Here is a 27,035-nt window from a genome sequence, read left to right as displayed (position 1 = left end):
ACAACTGTCCTTGTTAACAGTTTCTCCATATGGAAGGAGTAATTGGAGTTGAATATAAAGTAGTTTATCTCTAGATTGTGGAAAGCACAAGTATAGCATCATTTATGAAGATATCAGTCACAAGTTTTGCACATCATTTGTAACATAATGTAACTGAATGGCTTTTTTAAATGTATGGTCTGTATTCCAAAATACAGGTATGGCAAAAGTAGTTTTACAGTTGTTTGGATGGAAAATACTACAACAATTAAGAAATAATACAAGAATAAACACCTTGTTTCATGCAATCACAACTGTAGACCTACTTTTGCCCTACCCTGTACTACAATTTGCTTTTCACATGAAGAGGATCAAGAGAAAGCTTGTTAATACTAAAACCAATTAAATACTTGAATAATCACCCTTTGCATATACACCATTGTTCCTGAGCAAAATAATGAATAAAATATTATATACCCACCAGTATTGGTTACATTAAAAGTGAATAGTCTTCCTATTTTAGAGAATTTAAGATAGAGTACATGTACAAAAGGTTGGGAATATAAAAGATCTGAATATACTCTAAGCATAGCACACTGAACGACAATATACAAATTAACACATTTTTATAATAATAATAATAATAATAATAATAAACTTCCTGACATGGATGACTTCAGCAATAAAGAGAACCCAGCTCATAGAATATTCTCTTTTCAAATCAATTTAGTAACACAGTCATATACCTATAGAATTATGGACACTATTACACATGTTGCAGAACTCCAGTTTTTCATGGACTTCTTGCCTGTTATTGTCAGGTGCTTTCAACGTTTCCAGATTGAATCTTTGCTTGCAGGAGGGTCCTCACAGAGCTTGCGTCCCGGGCTTGCTGAGGCCTGAGCGCGGATCACAGAACCTCACTGCATCCCACCTCCGCGTAAACACGCAGGAAGGTGCTAATTCTGTTTTGCACTAGTCATTTGCACCTAGTGGGGAGGCAGGCATGTAGCCAGGGTCTCCGGAACAGCCCGCCTGGAACCAAGAGCAGACTATGTTTTCAAAAAAATTGAAAATGACAAAGGAAGCTTCCCCCACCTGGAGGAGCCCTCACTCCGTTCAGGCAGTACCGGCCCAGCTGCATCATCCCACTGGATGCGGGGGAACGTGAGGAGCCATCCCCGTCTCTGGGAATCAATCCCCTGCTTCATGGAACTGTTGTCCATTTTTCCCATCTCCACAAGGTTCCTCACCCTTTGCCACTGGAACCGGACATCATTCTGCTGATCACATGCCTTGTGAGGTGGAAATGGCCGCTCCCACTCTAGAAATGAAGACCAGGCGCTTCTGAGCCTTGCAGTGACTCATCACATGAACAAGCAATTGAGTCGAGGCCCTGAGCAACACTACGGAATCCTTTGCGGATGGAACTGTCAGAAAAGGGCAGGGAGGCTGGTGGTGAGTACAATGTCACGTGAGCAGGATGAAGAGAAAAAGAAACCCGTTCCATACATGTGCACCTATGACCCAGAGTGGAGATATCTAGGTAGATATCATACATATCATACAGAGATTAGTGTCTTTATAGCTGCCTGTATAGACATAGGTGCATATACATGAAGTATATGCTTTTGTTTTTTTCCTAATCAATACCATCTGTATGGATAAGTTTGACTTCTTTCAAATGACTTTTCCATCTCAACTCTACAGCTGAGACTCAGTAGGATGTAAGCATTGCGCTGTGACCTCTACTTAGGGGTAGAGCCAGGGGCCCCCGTGTCCTGCTTTTCTGTCTAGGACCCAGATTGCCTCCCTTGCTGAAGATTTTAGTTGAAGAATAGCTAGATGTCAATTTTCCAATTATGTGCCATTTGGTTTCCATTTTCCTCATTTTTCTTGAAAATATACAGGGTGCCCCCAAAATATATATATACACACTTTAACAGCTGATAGCTCAATTGTGAAAGTGAAATGTATTTTAATAAGCACTGCCTTTATAATTATTCAAAGTGCGTGTATACATTTTGGGGACACTCTATACATACCCCTTGTACTATTTTATGAATGTGAGAAACCTATTGAAATATGTCTTTTCCACATGGTAATCTATGTGTGCAGATGTTTTTTATTTCCGAGAAGAAATTTTATGTGAACTATTGAGTTCATCCTGTTACACTTCAGTGTCACCCAGGTTTTTATGTTCACTCCTCTGCTGAAACTACATGTCTGTTGACTTGCTAAAAGCAAGAACATAATGCTCCCACTTGGGGCGTTAATGACAGTGACTGGGGTGATAAGATGAGTACCTCAAAGCCTCTAGAACAGTGGTTCTCAACCTTCTGGCCCTTTAAATACAGTTCCTCATGTTGTGACCCAACCATAAAATTATTTTCGTTGCTACTTCATAACTGTAATGTTGCTACTGTTCTGAATCATAATGTAAATATCTGCTATGTAGGATGGTCTTAGGCGACCCCTGTGAAAGGGTCATTCGACCGCCAAAAGGGGTGCGACCCACAGGTTGAGAACCGCTGCTAAAGAATGTATAACACATAAAACTAACTCAGAAGGACGGGAGCCTAGATGTTATAAATATAGTTACTGTAGAGATTCGGTCTTAAGGCCTGGGAGTGTGCAATCCTCACTCTCATTGTTAAGTAAAACAAATGTCTCCCAGCTATTGATAATGCTCTAAGTAAAGAAGTGAGGCTCATGACAATCATAGTGCAAATTAAAACAGAACAAAAGGGATGCAGGAAGATTCTAAGTGTTGAGTTCCCAAAATATGTCCCTAAAATCCTTCCTTGAAGAGAGCAGTGGCAGTTCAAAGCTTCAGCCCTCCAATGTTATTTCAGAATGCGTAAAGGATACATACGTGAAGGGGAAAATCCAGAGGCCAAAGAGAAAATCTACTTTATTTATTTTATTTTTGTGTGTGTGTTATTTTAAATATTTTTTATTGATTTCAGAGAGGAAGGGAGAGGGAGAGAGAGATAGAAACATCAATGATGAGAGGGAATCATGGATCGGCTGCCTCCTGCAAGTTCCTCACTGGGGAGCAAGCCCGCAACCTGGGCATGTGCCCTTGACTGGAATCGAACCCAAGACCCTTCAGTTCGCAGGTCGATGCTCTATCCACTGAGCCAAACCGGCCAGGGCTAAAATCTGCTTTATTTTCAGGCTTGTGGCCTCCTCCACTTTCTAGAACCTTACCCAGGAGTAAAGCTGTCCTAACCCAGCAGCCCTAATTACCCTGGGAATCTAGTCAGAGGCGCTCGCCCAGTCCATCTAGTCTGAGTCCAGCGCATTCAAGATTGTGGGTTGGGTCCTAGCTGGTTTGGCTCAGTGGATAGAGTGCCGGCCTGCGGACTGAAGGGTCCCAGGTTCGATTCCGGTCAAGGGCACATGCCTGGGTTGTGGGCTTGATCCCCAGTAGGGGGTGTGCAGGAGGCAGCCAATCAATGATTCTCTCTCATTATTGATGTTTCTCTCTCTCTCTCTCCCTCTCCCTTTCTGAAATAAATAAAAATATATTTTTAAAAAAAGATTGTGGGCTGGGAGTGCACATGGGTGAGCTGAATGGAAAGCCCGCCCTTCTTCAGTCTGAGTGGACACTGCAACTTTCCTCTTCCTCTGAAACTACCCAGAAACTCTGAGAACCTCCCCACAGTTGTGAAAGGTCCTCCCGCCCCCAGCTGCGTTAGGCCTCATTATATTTCTCAAGGTCTCCAAATAATGGCATTGCCATGATGCTGCTGAACTTGTGGGGTGTTTCTTCTGAGACGCTTGGCTTCTCACGCCTGATTTTCTCCGGGAGGGTTAGGTGAGGAGCTCCCTCGCTGCCTCGCAGAAGGTCATGCCAGGGTGGGCTCATTAACTGCCTCCCGCAGCCAATCTGTTTCATTCGATCACGTGAAGTGTGCATGTTAGTCTGGCTAGATCTTTCCTGTATTGATAGCCCTTCATTTGGAAACCCAGCTTTCATGTATAAATAAATGTATAATTAAAACATCAGCCATAGAGTGCATGTATAAACAAAATGTATAACTTCCTCATTGGCTACAGATTCTCTTCAGAAAAACAAATATTATTTCATATGAGGTTTTGGAGTTAATAGAAATCTGTTCAGTTGTGATTTATGTGCACTTCCAATCTGAAATTGTTACAGAGGAAATTGTGGCAGTTAATCAACATGCAAATTACATGTTTATGTATGAGTTAAAATAAATTTTGACAGAAGTATGCATGCCAAATATTAAAATTTAAAGCTTTAGCCTTGGAATGAAAGTGACTCAAACCACAGAAAGATCTGCCTTACCTGTAGATATATTGAAGGTCAAGAGAGTTTTAATTAATGCTTGCCAGATAATTTTTCACTTGTTGATAACAAGTGCTATAAAATAAAATATTCAAAATTCAGGAAGTCAGAAAACACTCATACTCAAAACCTCACCTGCCACCTCCATCACAACACATTGTTATAATATCCATTCCAATAAATATAATTTTTAGGTATGTGTTCAGGATTAAAATGGGTACATTTAAATGACCATTCTAAGGTAGAATTTCTGTTCATAAATATTTAAAAATGGACTCCTGTTTCTGAATGTCAATCATGAAAGTTCAACTTTTGTTAGCAACTTTACAAGATTTTGAATAAAAGAAAGGAGTTGTGTCATGGCCAGGTAGCTCAGTTGGTTAGAGCGTAGTCCCAATATGTCAAGGTTGCAGGTTCAATCCCCAGTCAGGATACATACAAGAATCAACAAATGAATGCATAAATAAGTGGGGCAAAGAGACTTTTAATAAACGTTATTCTTTCAATTTCTCTCTCTCTAAAATCAATAAAATTTTAAAAAGCAGTTTCTATGAAAAGGTATGAGATTGAAAGCAAAACACAAAGTAATTAAAGTAATTTTCATTTGGAAGATCCTCAAGTTAATATGGTTAAACACAAGTTAAATGTTAGCTACTGTTCTGTACTCTAATTGCATTACATTCAGTATTCTCTTTAAATGTTGGGAATTGAAGGAAATTGAACCAAACTGAGGCCAAAGGAATGAAATAACTCGATCAGATCACACTGCCAAGAAGTAGTAGAGCTATATTTTCAATCAAGGCCTGGTCCCAGACTCCTTGCACTGATCAACTACATTGTACATCTCAGACTAAAAACAATGCTTTCTCCCACAATTCCTTGTCATTTTCTGGGTACACTGCTGGTTAATGAATTTGGTGTGGAACTAAAGGTGGAGTTACAAGATCCAGGATAGCACCCGTAATGCCAAGAAACAGTTCGAGAAGGAAATAGACTAGCTTTTGGCGTGAGAGACAACAGGATGTCAAAAGAGGGTAACTGTGAAGAAGGTAAGCAGATCTGGGCCGGCTCTGGGCAGAGACTAATTTAACAAATAAGAAAGCTTCAGTGAGACAGCCAGGCATAGAGAATGGAAAAGGTGTTAGAAATGCAGAATGACAAATTTAAAATGTACATTAAAGAAATTTAATTATAAAGTGGAGATGAAAATCAACCAGGAATTCAGAGCCAAGACTCAAACTATAAGAGAAAGTTTACGTAGATAGCCACAGACGTAGAAGTGAGCGGTAGAAGAAACGGGCTCAGGAAACAGTTACAGAGACAAAAGAAGGGCCTTGGAGCTTAGGAGAGAGATACCTGCCTTGAGAGACCAAAGAGGGAGAAGTCTGAGCATGCTCCAGAGGGGGTGGGGGAGAAAGAGAGAGAGAAAGAGAAACTCACTCTGGGGCAAGAAGAAGGTGGGGAAACACACAGGCCTGCTCCATAGAGGGAGATTTTATCTGGGGTCTCGGGTGGATCTCAATAGAATACTCACCAGCTTTCCCCTTGTGCCTCCTCAGGGTCCTGGTCTTCACTGATTGGTCAATGCCGGGGAGGGGGGGGGGGGCGGTCATTACTCCTTGCAGCTGGTCCTGATGTCAGGCATGACTCATTCTGATTTTGCTGCTTCTCTGGGCCTGGAGCTGAAATACAGCAGAAGTCTAGATGGCACCTCCAGAGGTTAGTGCCTCAGGGAGTGGTCATGCAAGGGCTTGTAGTTTTGCCCATTGCTAGGCACCAGGGCCTCTCCACCCTTGTGACTCTCTGCACCTGGCCCATCGTTCCTGCTCTGCTTAGGCCTGTCTAGCTGCCTACAACATATTTACTATCCCACTTGGGATAGGCATTTTTTAATATTTTACTCCATTTAATTTTCATATTAACCACTCCAAGAACAAATACTTTAGAATATTTTTTTTCCTCATTGTTACAGCTGCAGGTACCAAACATTCCGAAGAACCCTGGGCTGGTAGAATTTAAAGAGTCAGTGTTTGAGCCCACACCCTTTGGTTCCAAATGCTGCCATATGTTTAAGTACAAGGAGGGAGGGAGGTAATAAAAATAGATGTTTTAGGTGATTTTAATACATTTTCTGCATATAATTTCTCATTTTTTTTACCATCTTAACCATTTATAACATTATAGTTTAACTAGAGGCCCAGTGCACGAATTCGTGCACCTGTGGGGTCCCTCGGCCTGACCTGTGCCCCCTTGCAATCCGGGACTCCTCGGGAGATGTCTGACTGCCAGTTTTGGCCCGATCCCCACAGGCCAGGCCGAGGGACCACACCGGTGCGTGAATCCATGCCCTGGGCCTCTAGTATGCATATAAGATCTTTGGTTAATCTCTTCCTGCCCTCCCTCCTCCCCTTTAAGATTCATCAGTCTGTTCCATGTTTCCGTGCCTGTGCTTTGGGTGTCTGCCCCCTGGTGGTCAGTGTGCGTCATAAGTACTGGTCGAAAGGTCGCTTAGGCTTTTATATATATAGATAGTTTTAAGTACATTTATATTGTCCAACCAATCTCCAGAATTCTTTTCACCTTACAAAACTGAAACTCTACCTATTAAACAACTTTCCCATTCTCCCCTTCCCCAACTGCATTTTATCTTCTGAACATGAGAGTTATTAGTTTAATCTACTCTTTTGTTCTCTTTTTTATTGAATCTATTGGTTAATAAAATTATGTAGGTTTCAGGTATACAATTCTATACTACATCAATTGTATGTTGTATTGTGTGTTCACCACCGCAAGTCAAGTCTCCTTCCATCACCACCTATTCCCCCCTTTACCCTCTTCTACCTCCCTCACCTCCCCGCCTCTGGTAAGTACCATACAATTGTCTGTGTCTATGAGTTTTGGATGTTTGTGTGTGGTTTTGTGTGTGTGTGTGTGTGTTTGTTGTTGTTTTTTTGCTTAATCCTTTCACCTTTTTCACCCAGCCTTGCAACGTCCTTTCCGCTCTGACAGCTTGTAACAACTGTACATGTTTATGGAAAGAAGTGAAAAAAAAAAAGACATTTCTAAAATGTGCTACATTTTGTACATTCCTTTTCAGAAGAAAATACTAGTATCTGTATTTTTCTTGTGAATTGAATTGTATTTTTATAAGTTCAAAATGACCTTTTTTGTCTCAGTCCACTCCACCTTTAAAGGAAGGTCTATTCTTGAAATGGGGCCTATCAGGCAAGGATTTAGCGCCCTCTTGGATATTCTGGGTGCAGACGAAGAGGAAAGAGGTGAATTTAGAGGTGCATAATATTTCTTTGACAGTAGTATTTTCTTTGTTTTGATTGGCAGGGAAAATTGGCTTAGATAGGCACTATTTTTGTGCACGTGATAAACCAGGACATGTTGAATCTAGAGGATGTGTCATACTTACTGGGTTTTAGCACCAAATCAGATCCCTGGGCTCCCCATATGGTGAGCATCAGGGGTGTCTGTGAGAGCTTCTCAACACGGTGGAAGGTGACATGTAGGGACACAAGAGACTGGCTCACAGTGAATGTCTCATGACTTGCCTTATGATGTCCTGCTGGTCCCAATGGACTCCAGCATTTCTGGAAGATTCTCCACCTTCCACACAGCCTTGGCTTTACATAAATGCAGTAGGTGCCCTGGGGACATTTGATTACATTTTAAAAGAATACCTCTCTAAGTTGCAACATGAAAATATGCAAAAGTAGTGGGCTCTTTTTATTAATTTCCCCCTTATCCCAGGGAGGAGGAACATGCTGTGAAGATTATCCTAATGCTGTGATGCAATGAGACTACTTTTCTCAAGCTATTTAAGGAAGACGCTTTTATTCTGCTAAGGCAGTGGTTCTCAACCTTCCTAATGCCAAGACCCTTCAATACAGTTCCTCATGTTGTGGTGACCCCCAACCATAAAATTATTTTCGTTGCTACTTCATAACTGTAATTTTGCTACTGTTATGAATCGTCATGTAAATATCTGATATGCAGGATGTATTTTCATTGTTACAAATTGAACATAATTAAAGCATAGTGATTAATCACAAAAACAATATGTAATTATATATGTGTTTTCCGATGGTCTTAGGCGACCCCTGTGAAAGGGTCGTTCGACCCCCAAAGGGGTCGCGACCCACAGGCTGAGAACCGCTGTGCTAGGGTTTCTCCTCATCTAAGCAGAGTAAACTGACTAAAGTGACAAAAATGTGTTTATGCTTTAGTTTGAATATGAGTTGGTACACGATCCTCTCAGGATTTGGAAAAGTGTAGACAAGGTTCAAAAATCTAAAACTGTTAGCATTCAGACTGGCTCTGCCTGTATTTGGCATGGGTATGACTTTGAGGGAAGGGACTGTCTTGTTTTTGCTGCATTCCCAGTTTTCAGTGCTCTGGAAACGTGCTTGTTGAAAAAATGTGTGGACACAGTACTGAACGGGATCAGAGTGCGTGAAGGCTCGAACTGGATTTTAAGTGTGCTGACTCCCAGCCGGGAGAGGTGGGCCAAGCAACCTCATCTAGACCCACCTCCACTTCCAAACTTCTTCGTGGAGGCTGGTGCCCTTGCACTGAGTCTGTGGGAGGTGATCCCTGGAGTTGTGCAATGTGGCCTCTTACTCTTGTACTTGGAAGGCCTGGATAGTCCTCTATCTTCAGCAGAATGCCACTTCAAATTTTATACTAACTTTAAATATATATAACAACATAAAGTATTGCTTTTCTTCCAAACTTGTTTGCATTGTGTGAAGGCCTAAGGCCTTGAACCAAACAAGGGTAGCTTTTCCAAGTTCAATCTCATATGAGGTGTTCTTTTGGCAGAGAGGAATTTCTGGTAAAGAGCCAGACTAAGGCAAGTCTGAAGTGGATATTAACTTTTCAAAAAGCATTGATCTATTAAGAGTGGATCCGGGGGAATCCTGTTATGGATGGCTTCCCTTTTAAGGGAAGTAACTGGATTATAGTTTAACCTCCTCTGCCATGTTCCTTCAGGTGTGGTCTGGTTCTGAAAGATCTGTTTTATCACTGTCTTAGGATAACCAAGTGTTGTGTCATAAAGACAAGAAGACATGGAAGCCAGGTTTAGGTAAATTTTAAGTACCTCATCTGTGTTATTTCTATAAGAACCAAATCTTATTTTCTGAGGCATTTAGATTATGATATGTGTCACATTCCCTTTTGGTGATCTTAGAGTAGAACGTAATTTTGCACATTCAATATTGGAAATTCAATGATTTCGAGTAGGTGTCAGTTATGGTCTGTGGAACCATAAAATAAGCATTAAAATAGCTCACCAAATATCCTGGCATAAAAAATGCATTTTGATTTGCATTTAGATTTAACTAAAACCACAGGGACTGAACACTAGTGGTGTATGACGTCCTTATTCTGTTTAAATCTCTAGTATAACAAGAAGAGACAGGTACATGGAGCCATATAGCTCATTCCAAAATTAGATGCTACCAAATATTAAGAAACTTTCTTGATGACTTTAAAAAACAACTAATAAATAGACAGGGAATGACTTATTAAATATAACCACTCTTGAGTGATAAAAGCATTGGGAAATCCACCGATTTATTTGTATTTTACTTTTACGTGACTCAAATGAAGAAACTGAAGAGACTTTTACAGACTACATTACAAAAACCATTCCCCATAATATTTACCTGACTTCTTCTTTTCCACCATCACTTTAGGGTTGTTTTCAATCAGAGACAATATTTTCTCTCTTTCTCAGTGTTTGCACACTGTGCTGCTTTCAGACTCCTCCCCTTGTCATTTAGTCAAGCTATTCCCTATTTCAAAACCAGTATCAGCTCTACTGGTACATGGTTGCAGTTTATCTTGAGTTTGTTTATCTTTCTGTATTTATCACAATAAGAATGAAATATTGAGAAAATGGGATTTTAAATAATAAAACTATGTAAGGTGACCCTCTTAGGAGAGGATTCTTTGTTCAATTGATCCAATGATTTTACTCCATTCCATTCCCACTTTTGCAATCGCTTCAGTAGATGGGACCTGCAATGACCTGGAGTGCGTGGTTGTTTCCCTTGTCACCACTGACCAGGGCTTGCTTGGACACTAAACAGAAGGATGAATTTCAAATCTTCTTTTAAAGAAGAGCAATAAAAATTAGTTTTTGTTGGGGGTGGAGGGTATGGGAAGAGATTAACCAGAGGACTTATATGCATACTAGTAGCCCGGTGCACAAAATTCGTGCACATTGAAAGGGAATTAATTGCCCTAACCGGTTTGGCTCAGTGGATAGAGCATCGGCCTGTGGACTCAAGGGTCCCAGGTTCGATTCCGGTCAAGGGCATGTACCTAGGTTGCGGGCACATCCCCAGTGGGGAGTGTGCAGGAGGCAGCTGATCGATATTTCTCTCTCATCCATGTTTTTAACTCTCTATCCCTCTCCCTTCCTCTCTGTAAAAAATCAATAAAATATATATTTTTTTAAAAAAGAATTAATTAGCGGAGATATTTTAATATTGCTATTTGCCATTTCTCTATAATAGAAGTGTGAGAGATGAAAGGAAATTAGTAAAATGTATATGAAAATAATATATAAATTTATTAATAAATAAACAGTAACAAAAGGATATAACAACAGAGGCATGATATAAAAACAACAGTGATGCAAACAATGACTGATAAAGTGTTTTAACTTATTCTAATATCTCCCTTTACACCACATTTATGAGTGAAAACACTTTCAGAGTGCTTGACTAATTTCCCTTGTGATGAAGTATTTAGAACTTTAACTGTAATGTCACATGCTCTTCAATCTCGAGAGAAAGCAACATATAATTTACCATGTGGGAAAACGGATTCAGGTAGGAATATGCCTACCTTGTCTAGAGTTTGTCCTTGTGATTTATTAATAGACATCACAAATGCTGGCATCATGGGAAACTGTTGTCGAATCAATTTAAATGGGAGGCCAGTGTCAGATGGGGACAAATTAATTCTTGGAATCAGAACAACCTCTCCCTCTGCAGATCCTGTTAATACTTCAGCTTCAAGAATGTTAGGTCGTAATCTTTGGATAATAAATCTAGAACCATTACAAAGACCCCATTTACTTTTGAGCTTTCTCAATAGCATGATGATTGCACCCACTTTCAATTTTAATTTATGACACAGCATTCCCAAAGGAGTAATACTATTAAGAAATTCGATGGGAAAATTTTCCTTTCAGCATCATCTGTGGAATCAATGGAATCATCACTCAAATATGTGTGAAAATCTCAATCGAGTATATCTAAATTTTCTTCATTTAATTTTTGAACATGCTCATTTTTTGGACAAAGAATTGCATGTTTAGATATATTTTTAATATTATCTATAGCTGTGGTTCTCAACCTTGGCTGCACATTAGAATCACCTGGGAATCTTTTTAAAATCCTGATTTCTCGGCCTCATCCTCCGGAAATTCTGTTTCTTTGTTATATGTTGTGTCCACAACCCTAGTAACAAAGAAACAGAATTTCCGGAGGATGAGGCCCAGGAATCAGGATTTTAAAAAGATTCCCAGGTGATTCTAATGTGCAGCCAAGGTTGAGAACCACTGATCTATAGATATAGTATTTCCAAAGGTAGCTTCAATAATAGATCCATTACAAATCATTTCACTTCCATGCTCTGCTCCAAGGGTGGGTTCCTGCCTGAAACCTCACCCTGAGGGCGGGTTCCTGCCTGAAACCTCACCCTCCAGGAAACAGCTGGGGGAGGACGCAGCCATTTCCAAGACAACCCCTGCAGGACTGACTTCCTTCCAGTTGGTCGCGCTTCTGGCTGTGATATTACACCCAGGGTTTTTATATAAGTAAATATACATAACCCATGGACACAGACAATAGTGTAGTAGGCCTGGGGGAGGCTATGAGGTGAAGGAAGTCAATGGAGGAAGAAAGGGGGACATCTGTAACACTTTCAACAATAAAGACAAAATTTTTAAAAATGATTATTTTGGCATCAAAATATAATGATATCTAATCCTTTATGAGGGTTTCCTATGTGCCACATTCTATGCGTTTTATATATCTGATTTCATTTAATACACGTTGCATCCCCCTCATGGTTTTCTGAGGGGTGCACTATGAATATTTTCAAATTTCAAGAGGCTAACCAATTTGCCTAAAGTTAAACTAGTTTGGAGTACAGATGGGTTGAATCCATGCAGTATTTATTATTATTATTAATTATTGCTGCAAAAAAGCTTTATTGTTTCCATTTGGTCCAATGCATGGGAGAGCACTTCAGGGTGGTTAAAAGGATGTCTAGTAGTTTCAGGGAGAGGCTCAGGCAGAAGCCAGGTACCAGGGGATGCAGAGGGGCCCCACAGATGACTCTGGGCTCCATGGAGCCAGTTATGTTTGAGGGTGAACCTTTCAAAGAGACACTCAGCCCCAGCCTGGAGGCTGGGCAGCCTGCAGAGGGTAGCCAGGTGGTTTCCCATCTTCTCTGTGAGTTTCACCTCCTCATCCAGGAAATGGTTCCTCAGGAAGTCAGAGAGATGGGGGTCTGTATGAGACCCAAAAGGGCCTGGCTTGGGTTCTTCTCCATGAGCATGGCGGCTTCCATGGCATTCTGAGTTTTACCCGCCTCACCTTGGGAAGAGGGCACGGTTACCACACTGGCTTTGCATCTTCAAGAGCCGCTCCATACCCTCTTGCTTCTCCTTGGCCAACTTGCAAAAGAAGTGGCCCCATGCCCTCCAGAGCCACGTTGTCCAGGTTGAAATAAAGCCCAGAGAGGTAGGTGTAGGAGGCCCTCAGATGCAGGCTGACCAGGTTATACTTCATTAAGGCTCCTAATAACTCTTGCGTATGCAGAGATATTTGAAATGCTTTGATCATTAATAAAACCCAAACAGAAAAGTACCTCAAAGAAGAGCCGAAGGTGGACAACCGAGAATCCCTGCTTCCTTTCTTCACCGGCAGGGCTTGCCTCCCACCTCCTGCATCAAATTGCTGCATTTTAAAATGACTGTTATCAATCACAAAAATCATTGCTTAGTGGGTTAATGTAAAAATTCACCTTGTTACTCCTAATAATGAGATAAGTAAAAGGTTTGCCTTTTTGAATAACATGATCTAACTTTTGCTATTGAATAACAGCAATGTGAACTGTTGCATTTTCATGCATAAATTTTGTTCAAAACCTGTGGCATCCCAGAGGTTAGGAATATTGAGTTGTTTTTAAGTCTTTTCTTTATTTAGCTCCTGTCTTCTTGCCCCATTTTTTAAAGGTTGAGTCTTTTGTTGTAAACCACATCAAATCCCTCTTGGAGAGACAATGAATAAGTGAATACAAATGTATAAGCAGACTTTTAAATACCAATTTTGTATTCTGTGTTCTTTATCTTAACCTCCATTTAAGTTTTGGTCATTGTACAGAAATATTCGTCAATTATTCCAAAATTTAAGAACAAGTTCATCATTCTAGAGCCTTATCTAATGGGGAATAAAGACATAGCATTTCCTATCCAATAAAATAACATCATAGTGATGCCTATCTAATGTAAAGCTATATTTTCATCTGACTCCACAAGTTGGATTTTTAAAAGTGTGTTACCTTTCCTATTAACTGTTACAGAAGCTTGGAACAGAAAGTGGGACAGAAAGTCATTTAAGAGGTCGTTAAACTAAGCAAGAGATTTTAAATTCTAGGAAGACTTTGCCCTCCAATGGAGGACAAAAATCTGCTGACGAATAGAGTTATATGTAATGACAAGTTGGCTTTTATGTGGGAGTTCACATTTCAAAGGGAAAAATCATTCTAAACGTGTAGAAAAAAAGAAGGTATATACTTGAACTTTAAGATTAGATGTGAAAAGGTACTTGTTCAGAACTACAATATTTGATGGAATATTTTATGAAGAGATGATAAATAGGTTTTCAGTGAACACATGCTCCAAATCTTCAAAACATTGTGAACAAATAGCTGAAATAAAAGAAACTTTTCACACAGTTAAAAAATGTCTTTCTTTGGCAGTTGATGACTAGCTTGTCAAGTAAAATACAATATAATACCCTGCAAAGTAAACTCAAAACAGAGAATAAAAGCAAGCGCGCACACACACACACACACACACACACACACACCAATGTGACTTTGTGGCCTAGATTCTAAGGGGAAAAAATAGAAATTAAGATGTTGCTATTGTCTAAAAATAGCAGAGGAGTTTCTGAACTGTCCATGTTTCACCAACTGGCACATCTGAGGGAGAGCTCCCATATGCATCGATGCATTATCCTTGTCATGTAATTGATGCCTAGCACTTCTTAACCCAACAAATGCAGTCCTGAATGGAAGGGACATTCATCTCCATGTAAGAGGATCATCACTTTGAAACTGCAAGTGATCTCAAATTTCCTAACAGCTCAAATGACAATATTGCAGGGTGCTACTGATTCATTTCCCGACTGCCAAAAGCAGACAGAATCTCACATACCAGAGCACACTGGGGAGTTCCGATACCATTTCCAAGTAGCAGAGGGAAGAGATCACTGTGCCCAGATTTTACTGGCTGACTAGGTCTCCGTTTTCTGGGTGTAGGAGGCTTCGACACTAACCAAAGATCCTGAGGGGAGGGCACAGGAAGAGATAGTTTTACTTCCCCTAAAATGATGTTCTAGAACTTCAGTGACCTCACTGCCTTCACAAAGCCTGAGTTTCATAGTAAAAGTAATACAGGAGGCATTTTCCTTTCTGATAGTAACGTAATTCTTTTTGCAATGAGCTCTTTAACGTATGAAAGATTATTTCAAGGTACCTATGTCATGGCAGAATTCCTATATGTATTAGGAAGTCTGGACAGGCTGTCAAAATTCAGATCACCTGAAAACCTCCAGAAAATATGCTGAAACTAGATCCCAGGGGCTCTAGGTTTATTTAACACCTTAAGCACCCAGCCTGTTTTGTCTTCCGGACAGAAAGTATAGTGTCAGTCACCGGTGATTGACTGGGTGCTTAATGTGTTAAAGGGAAAATAACACCAGTTAAAATACAGATGAAGATAATCCTATCTAATAAAGAGGGAATATGCTAATTGACCCTCATGCAGTCACAAAGATGGCGGTGCTCAAAGCCAATAAGGAGGGAATATGCTAATTGACTGCCCCGCCCTCAAATATGGCGGCACCCACAGCCAATAAGGAGGGAATATGCTAATTGACTGCCACACCCTCAAATATGGCGGCGCACTGTCCCCTCAGCCTTGCTAAGCACCTGCCTCCGGAGCCCCCCCGTCCCCTTAGCTTCCCAGCCACCAAGGGCCGCCCGAGGCTTGCGCTGCCAGCAGTAGCAGCAGCAGAGGTGTGATGGGGCATCGCTTCCTGCCCCTAAGGGCTCCAGACTGTGAGAGGGATAGGCCGAGCTCAGGGACCGCCCCTCCAGTGCATGAATTTTCATGCACCGGGTCTCTAGTAATAAAATAATATTATGAATAACTATCCTATCTAATAAAAGAGAAACATGGTAATTAGTGTACGACTGCTACCCTTCCCACTGGCTAATCAGGGTAATATGCAAATTAACTGCCAGCCAAGATGGCGGCCGGCAGCCAGGCAGCTTGAAACTAACATGAGGCTTGCTTGCTTCAGTGATGGAGGAAACCAACGTTCCCCGCCTGCCTTGCTGGCCTCTGAGCGTGCAGTTTGAAACATTGCTACAAATATAGAAGCTAAGCAAAACCGCAGAAACCAGCTTTCATTGAGCCGGGATCTCAGAGCTGGAGTTATACATTGTTTCGATTATAGAACCCAAACAAACCAGATACCTACTTTCAGCAGCAGAGGCCTCAGATCTGGAGCCAGAGCTAAAGCTGGCCCAGAATAAAAAAAAAAAAAAAAAAAAAGGAGCAGTTGGGAGCTTCAGCCCTCAGCCCCTCACCCAGACTGGCCAGGCACCCCAGTGGGGACCCCCACCCTGCAGGGTGTGTGACCAGCTGCAAACAGCCATCATCCTCTCACCCAGGCTGGCCAGGCACCCCAGTGGGGACCCCCACCCTGATTCAGGACACCCTTCAGGGCAAACCAGCCAGCCCCACCCATGCACCAGGCCTCTATCCTATATAGTAAAAGGGTAATATGCCTCCCAGCACCAGGATCAGTGGAGCCGCGAGGCCTCCCAGCACCAGGATCAGTGGAGCCGCGGCACCTGGATCAGTGTGACGGGGGCAGCGCCCAAACCCCCTGATCACCCTGCGGCTCTGTGTGCGACAGGGGGCGGGGCCACAACCTCCCTATCCGCCCTGCTCTGTTCATGACAGGGGAAGGCGCCCCAACCTCCTGAATAGCCCTGCTCTGTGCCTGATACGGGGGAGCTCCACAACTCCCTGATTGCCCTGTGGCTCTGTGTGTGACAGGGTGCGGCGCCCCAACCCCCTGATCGGCCCTGCTCTGTGGATGATAGAGGGCGGTGCCCCAACCCCCTGATCCACCCTGCTCTGTGTGTGACAGGGGTCAGTGCCCCAACTCCCCTATCGGCCCTACTCTGTGAGTGACAGGGGGGAGCTCCTCAACCCCCTGATGGGCCCTGCTCTGTGCGTGACAGGGGGTGGCACCGCAACCTCCCCATCGACCCTTCCTTGAGTGTGACAGGGGGCGGTGCCCCAACCCCCCAATCGTCCCTACCCTGAGTGTGACTGAGGGTGGCATTGCAACCTCCCAATCCGCCCTGCTCTGTGCATGACAGGGGGCGGAGCTCCAACTCCCCAATCGGCCCTGCTCTGAGCCCGACCAGGTGTTGGGCCTGCCCTCTGCCACCCGGGAGCAGGCCTAAGCCAGCAGGGCGTTATCTCCCGAGGGGTCCCAGACTGCGAAAGGGCACAGGCCAGGCTGAGGGTCCCCCCCTTCCCCCCTGTGCACAAATTTTTGTGCACCGGGCCTCTAGCAAAGTAATAAAGTTAACAAAAGAGGTAATAGGAATACATCCTTACAAAAGTGTATTGGCATAATGAGAAATAGAACACTTACTCTATGTGTATTGACATAAAAAATGTCTACTCTATAAAGTGACAAAAGCAAGTTGCAGAAATATATTTATAGTGTGATGCTATTTTATGTATTTATAGTAATGCTATTTTTAAAACAATTTTTAAATTTATCTTTATTGTTGAAAGTATTACAGATATCCCCTTTGTTTGTTTTTTCTCATTGACCGCTTTCACCCATACCCACTCCTCCCAAGCCTTCACCACTCTATTGTCTGTATCCACAAGCTATGATTATATGCATATGTTCCCTGGTTAATCACTCCCCACCTTCTCTCTGAAATTCTGTCTGTTCCATGCTTCTATGTCCCCCGATCTATTTTGTTCATCAGTTTATATTGTTCATTACATTCCACATATGAGTGGGATCATGTGATACTTATCTTTCTCTGACTGGCTTATTTCACTTAGCATAATACTCTCCAGGTCCCTCCATGCTGTTGCAAATGGTAAGTTACATTTTTACAGCTATATAGTATTCCATTGTGTAAATGTACCACAGCTTTTTTATCCACTCATCTGCTGATGGGCACTTTGACTGTTTCTAAATCTTACTGTAAATTGCACTACTATGAACATAGGGGTGCATATATACTTTCTGATTGGTGTTTCTGGTTTCTCAGACTATATTCCTAGAAGTGGGATCACTGAGTCAAATGGGAGTTCCATTTTTAATATTTTGAAGAAACTCCATACTCGTTTCCACAGAGGCTGCTCCAGTCTGCCTTCCCACCAGCAGTGCACAAGGGTTCCCTTTTCTCCACATCCTCACTAGCACTTGTTGATGGTAGCCATTTTGACAGGTGTGAGGTGACACATCATTTTCATTTTAATTTTCATCTCTGGGATGATTAATGCCTTTGAGCATTTTTTATGTCTCTTGGCCATCTGTATGTCCACTTTGGACAACTGTCTATTTAGGTTCTTTGCCCATTTTTTTATTGGATTATGTTCCTTTTGTTAAGTTATATGAGTTCCTTATATATTTTATAACATTTTTTTTTTTTTTTTTAAAATGGAAAACAGTCTGGAAAACTATATACCAAACTGTGAAAAGTAGTTTCCTCTGGGGTACTAGTTAGAACAGCAATTAATTCAACTTTACATATTTTATGTTGTTTTAAATCCTTATATTACTTTTATGAAAAATATTCTGGATGGAAGGAAAACTTGATGAAATGCATGGTCAAATTCAAACCACTGAAATAACTAGAAGAATATAGCTTTCCCCCCCGACACCAAGGAAAGCATCCAGAAAGTGCAGAGAATTGGCTGGATTGAGAATCACAAGCTTCACAAACTCATGCTTTGACTCTGGAAACAGATGACGTGAGATTTTGGCCCACTCTTGTGATCTGCAAGTAGGTACAGCCCAGGATCTACCCTGAATCACAAAGCTGGGCAGCCACTGCCCCGTGACGTGGAGACTGCTTTCTCAGGTGGACAGGGATGTCTTCAGCTTCCTCACTTCCATCCACACCAGTTTTTCTATATTCACTTAGAAACAACCCGGATGTACAGCATGAGCCCAGGGGTGAAAAAAACAACGGGAATGATGCATTGCATCTGGGCATGTGCAGCTTCCTCAATAAAGCAGTGTGATGGGGGGAGGGGGGGCACAGGAAGAGCCTGCAAGCAGTGCATATTTCACGGTCATATCGAGATAAGAAGCATCGACTGCCTCAGATCTTGTAAGACAGGCATGCTCTTCCCCAGAAGAACAATCCAGGAGTGTCCACAACAATGGATGCTGCAGAGACTGAAACTGAGTTCGAGGCTGTACACACACTGCTTCCTTCACTTTGTCATTTTAAAACTGACAGGAAGACTTTGCCAGTATCCACAGGGACAACACAAGAGACAGGGCTCAAATCCGGGCACAATGAACTACCATCATGTTGTTGCTCCAGGAACAGAATTCTCCTATTACTCCAGGTTCTTGACTAGCATAAGGCACACAGCACCACTGGGTAAGTACTAGTGTCGATGGGACTCTTGCTCAAAGCTGAAGTTAAAAAATAAAACTAAGGATGACAATGTAGGGTGTCCAGGAAAAAGAAAACAAAAGAGAAATAGCCCGTCATCATGAAGCGTCACAGTTTCCCCTCCTCACTTCAGAGAAGCACAGGTTGACCCTGTGAGCCTGGGGCACCGTTGGCCCCTCTCCAGACCCGGTGCTTCCCGAAGGCAGAGAAAATGTCTCTCTCCCCTTTGCAGCCCAAGCTTACTGGCAACACTGAAACTTATCTGTTCAAAATCCTCAAGTAGTGAACAGTGCAACCTCTGGAGAGTACTGACTAGCATTTAATAATTGTATGAACTTAGACAAGTCGGCTCATCAATCGAGCCTCCATTTCTTTATCAGGAAAATGGGTTGTTGTGAAACTCCAATACATGTTAAGTGCTTAGCACAGTACGTGGTGTGTAGACAGTCCTAAATATGTTATACGGATATACCTGCTTTGATTCTTTGCTTCAAATCATGCCTGAGTTCAAATAGGGCAAACAAACAAAAGAGCTGAATTATGTGCATTTATTCACGATTGAACTAGAAAAATCTGTATCTGTCTTTAGCAAATAATATACATAAATGTACACATATATACAGATATATAGAGTAGTTTCATAAAACTGAATACTCATGATTTTATTTTTTCAGTTGTTTTAACATTATTTAATGAGTTGAGCAGTCTGTACTCCCCCCACCCCCTGCCCCTTCTGTGTTTTAAAGATATCCCAATTGTTGGAATTTATCACATCTAAGAATTCCTGACAGTAATGATTGTGCTCATTATTCTTAGTAACATACATGCATACATTGGCAGTTCACATAATACATGGTTAGTTTCAAGTTTAAAGAAGGGATAGGTAAACACAGTAAAAAAAAAAAAAGTACACCACATTCCCAGCACCCAGATACACTACAGGTGAATCTGAACCACTTAAGTCGGGATGAAATAGAATGACTTCTAATATCATATAGAGAAATAAGCAATCAAAGCATATCATTCTGGTCTAAAAAATGGATTTATCCTAAATAGATCAATATCAGCACCCAAAGAAAACAATTCTACCACTTTCACTTAAAGTAAACCCTCTTTAAAGTACACTGGGGCTCATTTGGAGAAGCATTTTTTTGAGGGGTATTGGTTTAAGCAGATCCCTTTGTACAAAACTAAAGCAAAGCAGAACCACTATCCACTACATCCTTGAACTCAGTCAAAGCTCAGACTTAAGGCCACCGTCTCTTCTAATCCCATAACCATGCTAACTGCAACACTGCTGATCCAAAGACCTAGGCAAGAAAAGCAGCTCAACCAGGGATGGGGGATGGCAGAGAAATCAGTGGCAAAACCAATGGGAAAGTGACTTTAATGCAGGGACAAAATAGCTTCTCTGAAAGGTCTAGAAGAGTAAGCTGAAGTCTTTTATTTATTCATTGTCTCTCTTTCTTTTATAACCCTAGCAGCCATCATACCGGATATTTCTGAGTAACAGGAACATTTTCAACTTACAACAAGGTGTTAAGATAACAGAATGTCTATTTTTTTAAATTAAATAGTGGTTACAATGGAAAATAAACTACTGAGCTAAAGCTTTTACATGCTGATAGCAATCTCATAGAAAATAATAATGTTTTTAAAATTACAATATTTTACATATGCCAGGTTGAATGTCAATATTAGATAACATCATCTGCAACTGTGGTGTCAAAAATCTGATAGCAAATTTGCTGCTCCGTTCCACTTGTGACATTATACGATTTGATGAAGCATTCCAACCACGGATATGTATCTACAAATCCAAAAGAAAATGTTACTTACCCATTAAAATTAAACAATAACTCTGGTATATCTAAGCCTAATGCTTAGCTAGAAAAATTAACATACTTAATTTGAAGATAGAAAAGTAAATAAATATACTTAGCAAATGTAATGTTATCTACTCTTCCAAATTGCACATTGGATTCATGTTATTATTTTACAGTGATTTTGACTAATTTGAACTTTCTTCTAACAACAGGAAAATGTGGGATTTTCAGAATGTTTGATAGTGAATGTTATAAACTACCTCATTCTGAATTTTTATTCCTTTCTTTCCTACTAATTTCTTACTAATCTCCAGTTTTATTTATTTATTTATTTATTTATTTATTTATTTGTTTGTTTATTTACTCTCTTGGTTGATTGCAAAGAAAAGAAACGGATTGATCCTGAATTTCTGGAATCATTTGAACACCTTACATTTATCAAGGTAAAACTACATGTACCAAGTACTGAGTCAAGGCAAAGCTGGCAGCCATCGATGCCATTTCAAAGCTTTGGTTATGACCACAGTAAGTCTATTTATAACATCTAGAAAAGATTCTGATGGTTTCTTCAAATTTGAATTTGAAAGACATTTAATCTAGTCCTCAATATTAGCAAGTGTCAAGAAGGACAGGAACTATAAATAGGTAAAATATTATTGAAAAGCAATTTTGAAGTTATGTATCAAAAGTCTACCTGACCTGTGCTTTTTGATATGACAGTTTTATTTCCAGAAATCTATCCAAAAGAATCTAAATAACCAACAAAAATTAAAACTGCCACCAAATAAAAGTATGTAAGTTAAACTTTGTTACAAATGTATAAAAAACTATCTTTGTAGAATTGCTATAAAATTTATAGACTGACCAGGGTAAAATAAAGCCTGATTAAAAATAACCTATAAGCCCAGCCCGTGTGGCTCAGAGGTTGAGTGCTGAATCAGGAGGTCATGGTTTGGTTCCTAGTGAGGGCATATGCCTGGGTTGTGGGCTCAATCCCCAATAGGGACTGTGCAGGAGGCAGCTGATCAATGATTATCTCTCATCATTGATGTTTCTATCATTCTCTCCCTTTCCCTTCCTCTCTGAAATCAGTAAACATACATATTTTTAAAAAAGCTATATAAGTTAAATGAACAGTTAAATCTATAGCTGGTAAAATTTATTACTGATGGAAAATTATCAGAAGGGTCAAACTGTCTTAATATGATTTAGATCTGCAAGTTTCAAAGTAAATACAGATAATGGCCACAAAAGAAACACTCAGTGGTTTTCGGTATAGTAATCTATACCATTTGACCTGAAGATTTGGTTGATGAATCAAATGTTAAATCAAAAGCAACTAAAGCTGCTAAAAATAATTAGTAAAATAAAAAACTGTAAAATCTGAAAATAGTTAATACTGAATAGAAAATTCATCAATTAATTAAACTGGCTAAATGGAGTTTGTTACAGAAAATGTTTCTTATAAAAGTTTCCTCCCTGTTAATATAATTTCAAATAAAATATTTGTATGTATAAACAGAGTGTCAAATTTCCTTTGATCAAAATTGCCTCCCCTTTATTGTATTTCAAAATATTTAAAAAACCTTTTCATTTTAGGAACTATGATTCATACCTATTTTTTTTAAAATATATTTTATTGATTTTTTACAGTGAGAAAGGGAGAGGGATAGAGTTAGAAACATTGATGAGAGAGAAACATTGATCAGCTGCCTCCTGCACACCGTCCCTACTGGGAATGTGCCTGCAACCAAGGTACAAGACCTTTACCGAATCGAACCTGGACCCTTCAGTCCATAGGCGGACTCTCTATCCACTGAGCCAAATCGGTCAGGGTGATTCATACCTATTTTATACCTGCCACCGTCTTCATCAAAAGGTAGATCATACAGTCATCAAGCACTACTTAGTAATTTATTTGGATTCACATTTCAAAGTTTGCATACCTCTAAAAGTTCATAATTTAGATATATGCTGGTGCTATTTTTTAAAAAAGAATGAATGGCAAATACTATGGCTTACCAATTTTTTTTCCTGGAGGGCAAAGCATATTCATGATCATATCCATACTTTCCTGAAGGTAATCATTGGTTAGGATTTCTGATGCTGGAATATGGAAGAATTTGTCCTTAAAAATTATAGAAGAAAAAGGAAATGATATTAATCTTTATGTTATAATTAATATAAAAGGGGTGGGCAAAGGTAGGTTTACATTTGTACTGACATTCTTTTGGGTTAATAAAGCTATTGTAATAATCATAATCCTGCTTATCTTTTTGCATAGGAACTGTAAACCTACTTTTACCTAGCCCTGTATTTTAATACTATCTAATTAAAATAATCTAGACCAGCGGTTTTCAACCTGTGGGCTGCAACCCCTTTGGGGGTCGAACGAACCTTTCACAGGGGTTGCCTAAGACCATCGGAAAACACATATACAATTACATATTGTTTACAGTAGCAAAATTACAGTTATGAAGTAACAACGAAAATAATTTTATGGTTGGGGGTCACCACAACATGAGGAACTGTATTAAAGGGTCGTGGCATTAGGAAGGTTGAGAACCACTGATCTAGACTATGTCACTCTATCAAAATTCCAGAATTCATAAATGACAGTGCTAGTCTGAACTCTAAAATCTGATTTACTTTAATAACAGATTTGAGATATACAATTGAGTTAAATGGCTCTGACTTAATAATAATCAGAAAACAGGGAGGCTTACTATTCGCTTAATAACACATATAGAGTGCTTACAATGTGTAAATATTAAGTTTAAGAGTAAAACATATTTATTTAATTTTTTCCTCTTCTACTAGAATGTAAGGAGGAAAGGGATTTTGCTTGCCTTCCTCACTGCTATGTCTTTACCACAAAAAATAGTACCTGGCACATAGAAGGTGCTCATTAAACATTCAGTTAATAAATGGATACATGAATTGTTTAGGCAGGAGAAAATTCTCAACCTTACCTGATTCTTTCACAATGTGTGTAATAAAAAAATGTTACCAGGCTCTCCCTTGGCTTCTGGGAGGTAATCTGTAAACCCGTGGATGTCATGCCTGCTGGGAGTGCCCTTGTTTGCCTGGGGACACAGGGTCACACTGGATAGTCTAACAATGTGAGTTTGTGTCATGTAGTATTAGCTTGACCACTGCAGGGTCTGGAGACTGAGATCAGTCACGTGTACATTCAACCATGACTACGTGACAGGGCTCCGGCGAAAACTCTGGACACTAAGGCTCAGTGGAGCTTCTCTGGTTGGCAATACTCCATAGGTACCCTTACACATTGTTGCGAGAAAGTCACTCTGTCTGCTTTCTTCTACAACACGAAAGAGGACAAATGAAAGTTCCACATTTGAAAATTCCTTGGATTCTGCCCTATGCACCTCTTCCCTTGGATGATTTTAATCTGCATTTTTTTTTTAGCTGTAATAAACTCTAATGGTGAGTAAAACTAACAAGCAAAATAAAGAGGCTCAAAGATAGCATGGGGTGGGGGTGGGAGTGCGGCTGGGTATGGAGTGTGGAGAGATTGAGCAAAAAAGAAAAAAAAAGGTGGAGAGGGGAAAAAAATAGCTTTCAGTCAATTCTGTGGGTCTTTCTAGTGAATTATCAAAACTAATGGTGGTCTTGGGGACCTCTAACCTGCGTCAGAGGCTGGTCTTGGAAATGCCCAAACTTGGAACTGCTGCTGGGAATGAGGGTAGTCTTGTGGAAAGCTCCCTAGATTCACCCACGTCAACTATCTCCCTACCAATGTAATTGTGTTCCCTCTAATATGAAATGAGGAGGCTTTAGAAGCCTAGTGAAATGCTGATTGTTAATGCTTAGAGGGCATGGTTATTCACTGCCTTTGACTCCTGGAACAGATTTCTGGGTGGTATAAAAAATGACTCTCCTAAAATTCCTATTCCTCAATTTTTCATTATTTGGACATTAAGATTTATAGTGTAATATCAAAAGAGAGAGAAACACATAGACAATTTAAGATCTATGCACTATTTTTTCTACATTGCCTTAAACCTTGTTAGTAATAAAGCAGGTATGAATAAATATATTAAAATTCAAAAAAATATTATTTTTAGTTAGAAATATCTTCACCACCTGTTACTTACAGAATCCATGAGGTAAGCTTCCAATACTCCTGTTCCATCATCAAGAGTGAATGTCATCACAAACACATGTTGAAGGGGTAAAATACCCAATACTAGTGAAGGGAAAAATAGATTACATGATATGAACTTGCTTTCGGATAGTATGTACCTGTTAATTTTGTTTACTAAAATAATTTAAAAGAGAAAGAAAAACATATTATATCTTTTTGTTCTCTAACATATCTTTTTGTAATACCAACATATTAAGTTCATTTTAGCAGGTTCATTTTGGAACATTACAATATACCTATATAGAGGCAATGACTTATAAACAACTGTATCTTTTTGATTAAATATTAATATATCTTTAAAATGAGTTGATCTTGATAGAAACTATAAAAACGGATTAATAAAATATAATTTATTACATGTTAACCTTATGAAAGACAAAAGTAAAATACCAGAATGCTCTGAAAAATAGCATGCAGTTCAATATTTATGATTATGTAACATGTCTCTCCCCTCTGTACTACAGGCATAGGGTTCACTTATTTTTTAAGAGACATCATCAGGTGAATGGACAAAAATATCGGAATCTGAGATTTAATAATTTAGTAAGATGAAGAAAAAGGAAGAAATTAATGAGAAAATAAATCATATGAAAATTTACAAGTTAAAAGCACATCTTTGTGTTTGGAAATGGAAGACATTCAATATGTTTACAGAATGGAAAAAACAGAATTAATTAGGGGGCAACTAAGAAGAACAAATTAGGGCACACAGTTATGACAGTGATTATTAAAACAGAGAATTGACTTTTAGGATTTAAGGGGTCTCAATAGGTTAACACTGTGAGCTAAAACCAAGAAATATGAACACAAAACCTACTCTGAGGGACCATACAAACAAACAGACAACTGCGTTAAGAATAGGATAGGAAGACCATGCTGTCTGGACAGAAGTTCATGTGAAAGTAACCTGGAATTTCACTGGACCACAAACAAAATAAGAGATTCCAGTATCATACAGCTGAATTAAAAGAGAAGGAAAACAAAACCAAGTATACAAATTAATATAAAAAACAAATTAATATAAAAATTAATATCAACACAGTAAGTTCTTAGCAACATTATCAACAGGTTCTTGGAACTATGGCAAAATAACATATAACAAAACCAATTTTACCAGAGGCTAATTGATATAAACAAGAGTTAAGTTCCTAAGGCATCTCCTCAATGTTACAAGGAAATGACAATGAACAAAACGATGTTATTCAAGAACCTGCTGTACAATGAAATTTTCCGGCCAGTAGAGAAGCAAAGTGTCCAATTTTAGGGAAATACAAGTTTTGTTTGTATTCTGAATTGGCCAGTATCTGCAGCCCTATTTTCAGCTTTGAATGGTAAACTTGGAGGAGAGCATTGGCAAAGTGAAATGTTTACTGAGGAGGAGAAATAAAATACAAAGGAATGTGGGAAAGTACCAAAGGAAGTGAGATGCTTGCTTGGAGAAATAGACTAAATGAAGGCTCAATAGATATTTTCAAATGTACAAAGTCTGTTGATCTTTGGAAGAAGGAATAGATATCCTCTAATTCTAGTAAATAGAATGTGGCCCAGGTTAAAATCATAGGTAGGCACATTTTGCCTCACTATCAAAAACTGCCTAAAAATTAAGGGAATATGTTGCCTTGCAGTGTAATGAGTGCCCTGTCACTGAAAGAGTTTTAAGCCAAGGCTAGGCAACCATAATTAAACATGTGAAATAAGAAGATAATTGTTCCAGCTAAGGACTTGTATTGGGCAAAAAGTT

General features: G+C 39.9%; 1 protein-coding gene across 5 annotated transcripts in view; it reads right to left on the bottom strand.

Annotated features, from left to right (window-relative positions):
* Positions 1–20,192: 20,192 nt before the first annotated feature.
* The window catches only part of POT1 (protection of telomeres 1), a 77,941-nt gene continuing 71,098 nt past the window's right edge, over positions 20,193–27,035 (bottom strand). For 4 of the 5 annotated variants that reach the window (XM_036328796.1, XM_036328795.1, XM_036328794.1 and 1 more), the window contains 3 exons: positions 25,245–25,336; positions 23,146–23,251; positions 20,193–21,107 (listed from right to left, as the gene is read on the bottom strand). In XM_036328796.1, the coding sequence (XP_036184689.1) occupies positions 20,995–21,107; positions 23,146–23,251; positions 25,245–25,336 (311 nt within the window). In that variant the 3' untranslated portion in view covers positions 20,193–20,994. Of the gene's footprint in view, positions 21,108–23,145; positions 23,252–24,095; positions 24,449–25,244; positions 25,337–27,035 lie in introns of those variants that run through there. The other variant, XR_004970970.1, reaches the window with a different exon arrangement.

The sequence above is a fragment of the Myotis myotis genome, unplaced genomic scaffold (genome assembly GCF_014108235.1).
Source record: "Myotis myotis isolate mMyoMyo1 unplaced genomic scaffold, mMyoMyo1.p scaffold_m19_p_11, whole genome shotgun sequence".
Taxonomy (NCBI): domain Eukaryota; kingdom Metazoa; phylum Chordata; class Mammalia; order Chiroptera; family Vespertilionidae; genus Myotis; species Myotis myotis.
The sequence above is the reverse complement of the archived record's forward strand: the minus strand, read 5'-3'. Positions and strand labels throughout refer to the sequence as shown.